General features: G+C 45.2%; 1 protein-coding gene across 1 annotated transcript in view; it reads right to left on the bottom strand.

Annotated features, from left to right (window-relative positions):
• Positions 1–13,675, bottom strand: part of LOC122542616 (semaphorin-3E-like) — a 24,693-nt gene extending 11,018 nt beyond the window's left edge. The window contains exons 1-2 of the mRNA XM_043680582.1: positions 13,471–13,675; positions 10,724–10,863 (exon numbers count right to left, since the gene is read on the bottom strand). Of these exons, the coding sequence (XP_043536517.1) occupies positions 10,724–10,863; positions 13,471–13,555 (225 nt within the window). The 5' untranslated portion in view covers positions 13,556–13,675. The remainder of the gene's footprint in view (positions 1–10,723; positions 10,864–13,470) is intronic.
• Positions 13,676–14,300: the final 625 nt, after the last annotated feature.

Genomic DNA, 14,300 nt, shown 5'->3' with positions numbered 1-14,300 from the left:
CACACACAGACACACACACAGACACACACAGACACACACGCATACACACATGCACACAGACACACACACATACAGACACACACACACAGACACACACACAGACACACACAGACACACACTCTCACACACACCAACTCTCTCTCATCTCACATACATACACAGACACACACACACAGACACGCACACATACATACACACACACATACATACATACACACATACATACATACATACATACAGACACAGACACACACCCCAATGGCATTGTGGGTCAACCTGCATCACAGAGAGTGCAGTGGTTGAAGGAGGCAGCTCCCCACCACCTCCACAAGGGCAACTAAGGATGGGCACTGAATGCAATAAATGCTGACTTTGCCAGTGACACCCACATCCCCATGATGGACTTTTTAAAAAAAAATTGAGGTCAGTTAAAGAGCATTTTTATCATAGCAAAAGATCCCAAGTCATTTTACAGGGATGTTATCAAACGATATTTAACAATTTGTTATGTCGCTTCACTGACGTTGCATGCACAGAGCAATGGTTATGTTCCGATTGATTTAACTCAGTCTGTGATCTACATCTTTGTGGATAAAAGAAATGTATAAAGCAATGAAGTTATTATTTCCCAGCGAGTGTACGTCTTGGCTTCAGGCTAAAGTCAAGACTGTGACCTTGTGACTTCTTCGGTTGGAGAAATGTGGCAGAGCATGTACTTTTATTTCCTGGCCAGAAACCAGAAGTTTCAGAAAGTGACCTTCACGAAGGATCAGAGAATACCTCAACGTGTGAGACATCAATGATCTGGGCAAAGGAACTGAGGGCATAGTTGCTGAGTTTGCAGATGACACCAAGATAGGTGGAGGGAAGTGCTGAGGAAATGAGAAGGCTACAGAAGGAGGTGGACAGGCTAAGGGTGTGAGCAAGCAAATGGCAGATGGACTCCAATATGGGAAAGTGTGAGCTCATGCACTTTGCTCGGCAGACTCAAAGTATAAATATTTTCTCAACGCAGAAAGGCCTCCAGAATCCGAAACACAAAGGGACTATAGGGGTCCGAGTTCAGGATTCTCTTAAGGTTAACATGCAAGTTCAATTGACAGTTAGGAGGACAAATGTAATGTCAGCATTCATTTCGAGGGCTGCCATACAAGAGCAGGGATGTACTGATGAAGCTGTATAAGGCTCTGATCAGACTGCATTTGGAATATTGTGAGCGGTTTTGGGCCTCGTATCTAAGGAAGATGTGCTGTCCTGGGAGGGGATCCAGAGGAGGTTTACAGGAATGATCCAGGGGATGTCGGGCTTGTCATATGAGGAGCAGCTGAGGATTCTGGGTCTGTATTTGATGGAATTCAGAAGGATAAGGGAGGATCGGATTGAAACTTACAGGATACTGAGAGGCCGAGAAAGAGTGAACATGGAAAAGATGTTTTGACTCATAGGACAGACTAGAACTTGAGAGTACAGCCTCAGAATGAAGGGAGGATCCCTTAGAACTGAGATGGGGAGGATTTCTTTCAGCCAATAGGTGGTTAATCTGTGGAAGTCATTGTCGCTGAGGGTTGTGGAGGCCAGGTCACTGTGTGTATTTCAGACATAGATAGGTTCTTGTTTAGTAAAGGGATCAAAGGTTACAGGCAGGAGGATGGGTCTGAGAAACATCTCAAACTCAATGGGTTGAAAGGCCAAACTCTGCTCCTGTATCTCATGGTCTAATGGTCCATCACAATGCACTTTTCTCAGTGAGGAGTTACTTACTACAGGAATTGCTTATGCAATGTCACTGCCAAAATCCTGAGGGTTCCCATTGACCGGAGTCTGAACTGGACTGGCCATATAAATGCAGTGGCTACAAGAGCAGGGAATGCTCCTGTGAATAGCTCACCTCATAACTCTACAAAACCTGCCCACCATCTATAAGGTACAAGTCAAGAGTGTGATGGAATACTCCCCACTTGCCTGGATGGGTGCAGCTCCAACAACACTCAAAAAGCTTGACATTATTCAAGGGAAAACAGCCAGCTACCATATCCACAAACATTCACCCCCTCCACCACCAACGCTCAGTAAAAGCAGTGTGTACTATCTACAAGATGCATGGTAGAAATTCACCAAAGATCCTCAGACAGCACCTTTCAAACCCATGACCACTTCTATTGAGAAGGACAAGGGCAGCAGCAGCATGGGAACACCACCCCCCTCCAAGCTCCACTCAAAGCCACTCACCATCCCGACTTGGAAACATATCGCCGTTCCTTCACTGTCGCTGGGTGAAAATCCTGGAATTCCTCGCCTAATAGCATTGTGGGTCTACCCACAGCAGGCAGACTACAGTGGTTCATAGAAGGCAGCTCACCCCCACCTTCTCAAGGGGCAACTAGGGACAGGACCCCAGGCAGTGACTCCCGCATCCCATGAGTGAGTAAAAAAAGAGGCTTCCCAAAGTAGAGGCTGGGATATGAGGGGGCTCACGAGCTGAAATGTTGAGCTCATATGTTCTGGCCACTGCCGAGCTTTGACTGAGTTACAACAACTGCGTCTGGCTCTGGCAGGGCCTCTCCCCCCACCTATACCCCTAACTCCCTCCACACTGTCCTCGCTGAGGGAGCACTACCATTTTCACTCCTCACGTTGTGATCCCAGTTGAACAATATTTGGGAAGCACTAGTTTGTCGTTTGGAAGTTTTAGGGAAAATTTAAATCTGAATTTCCCCATGTCTGAGAGCCTTCATTTTTAAACTTGACGAAGTAAATACGTATTTTCTTCCACTCTAACCATTGAAGGAAACTTTGAAAAATAAACTCTGCGACAAAAATGGTCAGAAAGTCCCCAAAGAATACATGTGCCGTCACCTTAACCAAAACAGAAAAGGGAGCAGATATTAAAAAGGTATACTTGCATTTACATAGCACCTTTTCTTGCTACATCATTTTCCAACCAATGGATTCCTTTTAAAGTGCTGTAATATATGGATCACTGCTGCCAATTTATACACTGCCAGCTTCTGCAAAAAACGGCAGTGTGATATTATCCAGACGACTTTTGCGACGATACTTGAAGGACAAACAGGCAGGAATCAAAAAAGTAGGCACACTCCCCACCCCTACCGTCCGAGCCTTCACATTCGTCTTCCCCTGTTCTTCAAAGTGGTGTTATGTTTAGCTTACAGTCATCCCAACTGAGTCTCGATTTACCATCTCCATGAGAGTATAGCGCTCCCTCACTGCAGAGGCCAGATTTAATTTTTACATCAAGCCTTGGATTGGTACTTATCATGTTGTCATTCCCCAAGAGGTTTCTCCCCTTTTCAAAGCAGCCAAACACAATTGACAAATGATACCAGGGTATCTTTGCAAAGATATCTTTTTTTTTCCCGTCAAAGGTCAAACATTCTCTCTACAATGGCTACAAATTCTCGGCATTTCTCATTTTGATAATTGCCTTGAGTTATGTTTGTCTGGTTCAGCTAGTGTTTGGAACTAATGCCTACATTAATGTTTCAGATCTTAATCCTACCTCATGATGCTCCAATAATTTTCTGGAATACTTTGTGAATTGGATCATTTGGGTAAAACCATCGCTGAATCAACTAGACTAAAAAGGAATTCCCTGTTCCCATCTCACAATAATGATTAGATTCCCTACAGTGTGGAAACAGGCCCTTCGGCCCAACAAGTCCACACTGACCTTCAGAAGAGTTACCCACCCAGTCCCATTTCCCTCTGACTAATGCACCTAATACTACAGACAATTTAGCATGGCCAGTTCACCTGACCTGCACATCTTTGGATTGTGGGAGGAAACCCACGCAGACACGGGGAGAATGTGCAAACTCCACACAGACAGTCACCCGAGGCTGGAATCAAACCTGGTACCCTGGTGCTGTGAGGCAGCAGTGCTAACCAGTGAGCCACCGTACTGCCCATAAATATAAAACAAAATCATAACTGGCTACAACCTGATCAGATTGGCCAGTAGGCATGGGAGTGGCAGATGGACTTTTTTTCCCCTGGAGTGTTGGAGGCTGAGGGCTGGCCTGACAGAGGTTTATAATATCATGAGGGGCATGAATAGGGTGAATAACCAGGGTCTTTTTTCCAAGGGTAGGGGAGACCAAAACTAGAGACATAGGTTTAGGGTGAGAGGGATAAGATTTTTAAAGGGACCTAAGGGGCAACCTTTTCACACAGAGGGTGGTGCGTATATGGAATAATCTGCCAGAGGAAGTGGTGGAGGCTGGTACAATTACAGCATTTAAAAGGCAGCTGGATGGGTATATGACGAGGATGGAGTTAGAGGGATATGAGCCAAACGCAGGTCAATGGGACTAGGTCGGATTGAGACGTCTGGTCAGTGTGAACAAATTGGACCGAAGCGTCTGTTTCCATGCCGACTCTAATGACATTAAAAATGCTGACAGTGGAGATCTAAAACAGAAACAAAAAGTACTAGAGAAAATCAGCAGATCTGGCAAGTTCTATGGAGACAGAAACAGAGTTAATGTTTTGAATCCAGTGACCTTTCTTCAGAACTGAAAGCTGGGGATAGGATGGGAGTTCGGTTGCTGATCGGGATAGGTATGATTTGAATCGATGGAGGTGGTGCCCAGAGAGAGAGAGGGAGGGGAGAAAAGGAGAAAAAGAAAATGTTTTCAATCGAGATTTAATCAGCCATTTATTTCAGGGTATTGTTTCCAAGTTAACAATTACATTGAGGAAGTTCAGCTGTGTGAACACAATGCTGTTCAAACCGCAGGAAGCATTATTCAGTGAGTATTGTCATAATCTGGCATCTGTTACATGAGCCTATTTACTGTCAGCTGAACAGCTGAAGAGAAAAGATCTCTTCTTCTGTCACATCCAAGGACAACAGTCATTCAATTGAATTGGAAATTGGTTAACTTTTAAAAGTTGTTGACAAGAAAACGTAATAGCCGGCAATGAATAATGAAGCATTTTTCTTTCCTTTGTCCCTTCCCACGATGTTGGCACCCCTGCCGAGGACAGCGTTTCTTACCCAATGGTAACCGTCCTTGAGTAGCTCCCAAGGACAATTGCACAGGGCAGCTCAGAGTCGGCCGCGTTATTGGGGAATCTAGCAGCATGTGGAGGGGAGTTGATGGTCTAGTAGTATTATTGCTGGACTGTTAATTCTGGTAAATATCCTGGAGGCACAGGTTCAAATCCTGGTATGGCAGGCAGCGGAACTTGAATTCAACAAAAATCTGGAATTAATGATGACTGCGCAACCATTGTTGGATAAAACCATCTGGTTCACTAATGCCCTTCAGGGAAGGAAACTGCCATCCTTACCTGGTCTGGCCTACATGTGACTCCAGACCCATAATAATGTGGTTAACTGTTAACCTCTTCAGGGATAAGTGCTGACCTAGCCAGTGATGCCCTTGTCCTGTGAATGTGCTTTTTAAAAGAACATAGGTAAAATTGCCAGGCTTCCTTCCTTAGCAAACCTATCTATCTCAGTCTTAAATATGCACAAGACTCTGTTTCCACAGCTCACTGCGGCAAGCAGTTCCAAAGACTCTAAAACTTTCAGAGAAAAATTCCTCCTCATCTCAGCCTTAAATTGGCACCTCTTTACTCTGAGGCTATGCCCTTTGGTCCTAGACTCTCCCATGAGGAGAAACATTACCTCAGCATTTACCCTGTCAAGCCCCTTAAGAATCCTACATGTTTCAGTGAGATCACCCCTCATTCTTCTCAACTCCAGAGAATAGAATCCCAACCTGTTTAGCCTTTGCTCATCAGACAATCCCTTCAAACCAGGGATCAGCTTAGTAAACCTTCTCATAACTGTCCCCAAGGAAATGACATCTTTCCTTAAATAAAGGGACCAAAACTGCTCCAGATGTGGTCTCATCAGCACCTTGGTGAGTTGCAGAAGGACTTTCCTGCTGTTATACTACAACCTCCTTGAAATAAGGGCCAACATTCCATTAACCTTCTCCTTGCTCAAATGCAACAAGATCTGAACAATATCCAGGCTTGGGCCGACAAGTGGCAAGTAATATTCACAGCACACAAATGCCAGACAATGACCATCACCAATAAGAGACATTCTAACCACTGTCCCTTGGTATTGCCATCACTGAATCCCCCCACTGTCAACAAACTTGGAGTTACCGTTGACCAAAAACTCAACTGGATTCACCACATAAACACCAATGGCTACAAGAGCAGGTGAGAGACTATGGATACAGCGGCAAGTAACTTACCTCCTGACATCCCGAAGTCTATCCACCACCTACAAGGCACGAGTCAGGAGTGTGATGGAATATTCCCCACTTGCCTGGATGGGGGCAGCTCCAACAACACTCCAGAAACTTGACACCATCCAGGACAAGGCTACCCGCTTGACTGGCACCACATCCACAAACATTCAATTCCACCACCACCACGCTCAGTAGCAGCAGTGCTTACTACCTACAGGATGCACTGCAGAAATTCACCAAAGATCCTTAGACAGCACCTTCCAAACCCATGACTACTCCCATCTAGAAGGGCAAGGGCAGCAGGTACTTGGGTACACCACCGCCTGCAAGTTCCCCTCCAAGCCACTCACCACCCTGACTCAGAAATCTACCACTGTTCCTTCACAGTCGTTGGGTCAAAATCCTGGAATTCCCTCCCTAATGGCATTGTGGGTCAACCCCCAGCAAGTGGACTGCAGCGATTCAAGAAGGCAGCTCACCCCTACCTTCTCAAGGGGCAACTAGGGGTGGGCTATCAATGCTGGCCAGCCAGCGACACCCAAGTCCACAAATGAATAAAAAAACCTTCCTGATTTCCTGCTGCTGTACCTGTGAGCTAGCTTTCTGTGTTTTGTACACAGTACCCTGTGAGATATTGTATTATAGGCCTCTAACCCACTCCCAAGAGTCTATATTTAATAACATCTCATTCCCATTTAATTCATTCATAACTCCTTACTTTCAATCATAAAACCGTGGTTTTGCAGTATATCTTACTATTACAATATTGACGAAAATGAAAACCGACCTTTCAACCGACTTTAACCCTTATCAAGCCATCAAAAGCCACCTCTGAATAAGTGTCCGTTTTATAAACAATACCATACCCCTCAACCTGAATAGATTACAGGTGTGACAATGCTGCTCCTTTAACAAGGTTATGTTGTCCTTGGCTTTGTTTTCAGAGAGGTCATAAAAGACATAGACTCCAAAAAGTCTGGGGTTTAGGGCCGATTTGATTATAGCTAACAGTTACCACCTCAGGCAAAAGGCTTTTAAGTTTTAAAAAAAAGCCACTTGTACAATGATAGGGGAATGGTCAGTTCTCCCAGCTCAGGTTTGGTTTGGTTTTAGCAGTCTGGCTGTTCACTGAAAGGCAGTCAGTCAGTGAAGCTGCTGACCCAAGAAACAGCTCGATGGAAGAAGGTGTTCCCTGCGGAATCTCTCTGCCATCTCTCTCTCTCTCTCTCTCGCTCCTGTAAGATCCTGTGTTTTGTGCCAAGAGGTGTTTATGGGGATTGTTGCAAGTATTTGGAACAGCATCATTAAGTTGGTATAATTTGTTGAGTTTTCAGATCAGTTAAGTTATTTGGTACCATTTGTTTGTGTTTCATTCAGTAATCTTGTTAATAAATTCTGTTTTGTTGAAAACTAAGTGGTTGGGTCAGCTGCATCACTCCTGGAATATCCGCGTTACATCAACTTAAAACAACAAGCAAAGTTAGGGTCTGGGCTATTTCTTGAAATGTTTTGAGGGAGTCTGGCCTGGTACATAACAGATTGAGGGCTCTTTGCGGGATTTGTTCTATAGTTCCAAATTGGGATTGGGATTGTTGGAGTCAAAGGCAGCAAGTGGTGGGTGTTAGTGTCTTTTGTCCCGGGTGTTGAATTCGATTGGTTTAAATGATGTTTGGGATATCAATGCCTCTTCCAGTCACCACGAGTTTTCTGGGGATGGAAGGGGTGACCTTGGGGGTTTTGTAAAAGGTGATTAAGGCCAAGCTGCTGGGATTAACAGACAGGCTGGGCTTGGAGCTGCCTCCTTCCATGAGTAAAGGAGAGATAATTACAGCAATAGCTCAGCATTCAAATTTGCTGGAGACGCCACCAGAATCTTTAGAGAGAGCTAAAATTCAACTGAAAATGAAGCAGATTGAGTTAAGGAAAGGAAAGGGCAACAGAAATGAAACAGTTTGAATTACGAGAAAAAGCCAAGGACACCATAGCATTGTTAAAGGAGCAGCATCATTACACAGAACACCAAATGGTTAATGTACTTGTTGAATATCTTTAAACAGGGCCACTAGGCCCTTAACTGACAAAACAGCACTTCGGTGAAACTGCATGAATGAATGAACTCACACCGGCAAATAGTAAACAAATCTCTTGACCCAGCTGCAGTAATCAGTTTAACATCGTTTACTCTTCTATTAAATACAAGCAAAATTTCTAACCTCTTTAGAGTATCTAGGCCGAGTATTATTACTAACTTAAAAGACAAAAGGATTAACGTCTCTTAATTATGTAAGCAGACTGGACAGAAACTCTTAGATTAGATTCCCTACAGTGTGGAAACAGGCTCTTTGGCCCAACCAGTCCACACCGACCCTCTGAAGAGTAACCCACCTAAACCTATTTCCCTCTGACTAACAGACCTACCACTATGGGGCAATTTAGCATGGCCAATTCACCTAACCCACACAGACACAGGGAGAATGTGCAAACTCCACACAGACAGTCGCCCGAGGCTGGAATTAAACCTGGGACCCTAGTGCTGTGAGGCAGCAATGCTAACCACTGAGCCACTGTGCTGCCTTAATCTTATCAGGAATACCAGCCAGCACTTAGCAAATGTGTAGGCCATCTCCTGCTTCCTGAAACCTTTGGGTATTATAGATAAAACAATGTAACACCACAGTGATGGAATTTTAACGTATATAAGAATGGTAGATAAAGAGGCAACTGTAAGAGCTGTACTTTGGGATTCCATTGCTGCCTTGAACTGTGCTACTGCGGTAGCTGAATAAAGAGGCCATTTTCACCACTCACCAACTTCGGTCATTATTTGAACACGATCCCACAGCCCCCAAGTCTGCCATTTTTCTCCATTTAAATAATGGACTGGACACTGGCTTACAATTCTGAATTATGAGCACAATCACATTGCTACTGTCTCCCCAAAGACAAGTCCCAAGCCAATTCCTTATTGTCCTGGAGATGTAACATAAATACAGGGGAACCTCAATTATCCGGACGAGGTGGGTGGGCACTAGTTCGTTCGGATAATCGATTATTCGGTTAATCGAATAAATGCTTTTCCTCTGGGGCCCGGAGTTGGAAGGGGCAGGAGGTTAGGGTACACACCTCTGTAGAACTCCAGGGAAAGTGTGGGGAGAGAGAGAGAGGGCGGGAGGTCAGTCATTTGGAGATGGTACCTGTTTAATTACTCTAAACAAAAGACGCGATCACCACTGGAAACACCTCTTTGATATAATGTTTCTATCAGGACCTCGAGATCTCCTTCAGATAATCCGTTTTTCGGATAATTGGTATTCGGATAATTGAGGTTCCTCTGTACAAGCACTTATGGTCACCACTAGGTCACGCATTTGGAAGAATTCATATTTGATTCCTGACGGAAACAGAAATTGGAGAATTGTGTGCCAGACAGAGATAGAGGGGTAAAAACAATGACTGCAGATGCTTGAAACCAGATTCTGGATTAGTGGTGCTGGAAGAGCACAGCAATTCAGGCAGCATCCGAGGACAGGCAAAATCGACGTTTCGGGCAAATGCCCTTCATCAGGAATAAAGGCAGAGAGCCTGAAGCGTGGAGAGATAAGATAGAGGGGGCCCAGTACTTCCTCAAGATGCTTGTGTGTGGTTGCTGCGTTTGACGCATCTGTCAAACTTCCAGCTCAATCTGACAGTCCCTTCGCATTTCCGTTGTGGACTCTCCCTCTACTTTTTAATCCAATTTCCCAATATTGGAGAAATGTTGTTTCTTTCCTGTCAGGTACAAAGCCGAAACAAAACTGAAAATAACAAATGTGTGTGGGTTCCCTGAAAGTCCACACTGTAGGGATTCCGTGATCTATGGTCACACCACTCACCAGTGATATTTGCAACAAGGCATTTCACATGACACTATTTCTACAGCAGGGTAAGGATGAGGCTCAAAAAAATTGCAGAACACTGATATTTGGAAATAGAAACGCTGGGTTCTCAAATTTATTGAAATGTCATCAACTTGAAATGCTATATTTTTAATCATTTCACAGTTGCTGCCTGAACTTTACCAGTAATTTTAAATGTAACTCAGTGCTCACAGAGCTGAGGGATTTCATTAGAGGTTTGAACTGTGAAATTCAGTGGATTATTTCCCCTTTCCTCCTCCTAATAGCAAATCACACTCAAAACTCAAAACAAGTCACATGGAGATGGACAACAGCCAAGACATAGGGCACAGGAGTAGGCCATTCAGCCCCTCTTCACTTTTCTGCCCCTCATAACATCATGGCTGATCTGACTGAGGCCTGAACTTCATTCTCCTGCATGTCCCCATAGTCCTGAACCCCCCCTTGTCGATCAAAGACCTGACAAACTCAGCCTCGAATATATTCAATTCATCTCCTCCTGTGGATTGTCTACAGTTTGTCTGTCATTTTACCAACCATGGCATCTGGTCAAGACATTAGCATCTCCAGATCAGGCTGATCCCACTGTACCGTTTTTATCGAGCTGGGAGCTTCTTCCAAATCTATCTGGTAAAGAACTTCTTTCCCTCCAACATAAACAGTGCTTCCCTCACGGAGCGTGGTTGTATATTCCTCAGTCGAGCGAAATGGGGACCGATCTTGAATTTCAGCTGTAAAGATAGAAAAGAGCACGGATTATTGATCAACGCAAAAGGCAGGGAAAAGGACAAATTGTCATTGGAATGAAATGGTAACCATGGCGATGGGATCTCGAGGAGTGGCTGAAACGGCTCAATTTCCCATAACGAGGATGATGCCGTGTAAACACGACATGTAGACCCAGATTAACACAAGCATTCTCTCTCTGAACGTGCCCATTATAGTTTCTCCACTGGGATAATGAGTGATGGGGGAGCGGTTATCTCAACATGGGGCCAAATGCAGACCAGGTCAATAATCCACTGAGGGGTTTATAAAATCATGAGGGGCATGGATACAATAAATAGACAAGGTATTTTCCCTGGGATGTGAGAGTCCATAACTAGAGGACATAGGACATTGAGGGGTGACCTTATAGAGGTTTATAAAATCATGAGGGGCATGGATAAGGTAAATAGGCAAGGTCATTTCCCTGGGGTGGGGGAGTCCAGAACTAGAGGGCATTGGTTTAGGGTGAGAGGGGAAAGATTTAAAAGGAAGCTAAGGGGCGTGTATGAAATGAGCTGCCAGAGGAAGTGATGGAGGCTGGTACAATTGCAACATTTAAGAGGCATTTGGATGGGTATATGAATAGGAAGGGTTTCGAGAGGTATGGGCCAAGTGCTGGTTGGCATGGACGAGTTGGACTGAAGGGTCTGTTTCCATGCTGTACATCTCTCTGACTCGGATAGATAGCATTAGTTTGTTGGGAGAATTGCACACAGTTACGTTACTTATTGGACAGCTCTCAGTGCGAGCTTTATTAGATTAGATTAGATTCCCTACAGTGTGGAAACGAGCCCTTTGGCCCAACAAGTCCACACCAACCCTCCGAACAGCAACCCACCCAGACCCATTTCCCCCTGAATGATGCACCTAACACCACGGGCAATTTAGCATGGCCAATTCACCTAACCTGCACATCTTTGGACTGTGGGAGGAAAACAGAGCACCCGGAGGAAACCCACGCAGACACGGAGAGAATGTGCAGACTCCACACAGACAGTCGCCAGAGGGTGGAATCGAACCTGGGACCCTGGTGCTGTGAGGCAGCAGTGCCAACCAATGAGCCACCGTGTCTTCCTTAAAAAAAAAATCAACGTCCATGTTCATTTCGACATGGAGACTGACTGTGGAGATAGCTCAGGCAGCCGTGCGATTCAGTGAGTTGGGGATCTCTCAGTAGCCTCTGAGCCAGAAGACCCAGGTCCAAATGCCAACTCAAACATTCAGTGTCCAAGGTGGGTGAGTTTAGAATCAGACCAAACTCTTTTCAGACATGTCAATGGCAGTTGCTAAAAGATGGAGAGAATCCTGAACGGCAGTGGGATGGAAGGAAATTGGAGCTGAGGAATGATAACCATCTCTCTGTGAGGATTTGCTGTGTGTTATCAGGTCTGGGTCTTCATAGAATCCCTGCAGTATGGAAGGAGGCCATTCAGCCCATACAGTCCACGCTAACCCTCTGAAGAGTTACCTACCTAGACCTCCAACCCCACATCTACTATGACTAATTTGCCTAACCTACTCTATCCCTGGGCACTATGGACAATTTCAGCATGGCCAATCGACCAGACCTGCACATAGAGTCATAGAGATGTACAGCACGGAAACAGACCCTTAGGTCCAACTTGTTCATGCCAACCAGATATCCCAACCCAATCTAGTCCCACCTGCCAGCACCCGGCCCATATCGCTCCAAACCCTTCATATTCATATACCCATCCAGATGCCTTTTAGATGTTACAATTGGACCAGCCTCCACCACTTCATCTGGCAGCTCATTCCATATACACCTTCTGTGTGAAAAAGTTGCCCCTTCGGTCTCTTTTATATCTTTCCCCTCTCACCCGAAACCTATGCCTTCTAGTTCTGGACTCCCTCACCCCAGGGAAAAGAACTTGTCTATTTACCCTATCCATGCCCCTCATGATTTTATAAACCTCTATAAGGTCACCCCTCAGCCTTCAACACTCCAGGGAAAACAGCCCCAGCCTGTTCAGCCTCTCCCTATAGGTCAAACCCTCCAACCCTGGCAACATCCTTGTCGATCTTTTCTGAACCCTTTCAAGTTTCACAACATCTTTCCGATAGGAAGGAGACCAGAATTGCACGCATGACTGTGGGAGTAAACCCTTGCTGACATGGGTAGAATGTGCAAACTCAACAGGCAGTCACCCGAGGGTAGAATCAAACCCAGGTTCCCAGCGCTGTGAGGCAGCAGTGCTAAGCACTGAGCCGCTACACATTCACGTCAGGAGTGCACTGTGAGAGTGTGGTGGAGCTACAGTCATTCAAGGCATTCGCTAGGAAATTAGATTGAGCTGAAAGCGAGCTGTGCAGAGTTCCAATCGTTGAATTGTTTGTCTCAAACGCCAATAGCTAGTTCTCTGAAATGATTTCAAAAACCTCAAGACACAAGTTAACAATAACTTGCTGTGGCTGTGACTTTAAAAATGTTTCTGTTAGTGCGGCACATCAAAGTGCAAAACTGAGATTCAGGTTACACACACAACCACCAGCCTCCCAACACACACAATGCCCTCCCCATGAAGAGGGGGTCAGGAGCCCCCACTTACCCGTCAGATTCAGTTTGAGTCGGGGTAAGGTACTGGATGAGGCGCTGCTGAGGAGGAGCGAGAGGAAGAGACCGAGCAGAGACATGTCTGGCTCTGGATTCTGTGTTAAGTTCCTGACAGACTGAGCACTCTTCAGCTCCCCCCTTCCCTTTCAGTCTGAGCTGCACCCCCTGCAGTGGGAGGGACTATAGTGGGTGTGAGGAAATGTCTCTGTACTGCAGTTATACTGAGACACTGTAATCATGTAGAGATCCGATTACTGCAGACACAGTCACTGGTTAAATTTTAAGCCACATCATGTCGGAAGACCAATCAGTGTGGGTGTTATCACTCAAGTGTTAAATAGGAAGCATTTTTAAAACTCAGTGGTGGGCACAGCTGGCTGAACCAGTATTTACTTCCTCTTCCCTCGTTAGCCTTGAGCAGTTAAAAATCACACAACACCAGGTTATAGTCCAACAGGTTTAATTGGAAGCATTAGCTTTCAGAGCCCCGCTCCTTCATCAGGTGGTAGTGGAGGACACAATTGTAAGACACAGAATTTATAGCAAAAGTTTACAGTGTGATGGAACTGAAATTATTCATTGAAAAATACTTTGATGGATTGTTAAGTCTCTCATCTGTTGGAATGGTTCGATTTCCAGCCTCGGGCGATTGTCTGTGTGGAGTTTGCGTCGACATAGGTTTCCTCCGGTTTCCTCCCACAGTCCAAAGATGTGCAGGTTAGGGTTGATTGGCCGTGCTCAATTGCCTGCAGTGTTCAGGGATGCCTAAGTTAGGTGCATTAGTGTAAGAGGTAATTTCGGTTTAAACTTTAAGATGTGCCTGGA

This window comes from Chiloscyllium plagiosum, chromosome 40, assembly GCF_004010195.1.
Source record: "Chiloscyllium plagiosum isolate BGI_BamShark_2017 chromosome 40, ASM401019v2, whole genome shotgun sequence".
Lineage (NCBI taxonomy): Eukaryota > Metazoa > Chordata > Chondrichthyes > Orectolobiformes > Hemiscylliidae > Chiloscyllium > Chiloscyllium plagiosum.
Note: the sequence above shows the minus strand (reverse complement) of the source record. Positions and strands in the feature narration are given on the sequence as shown.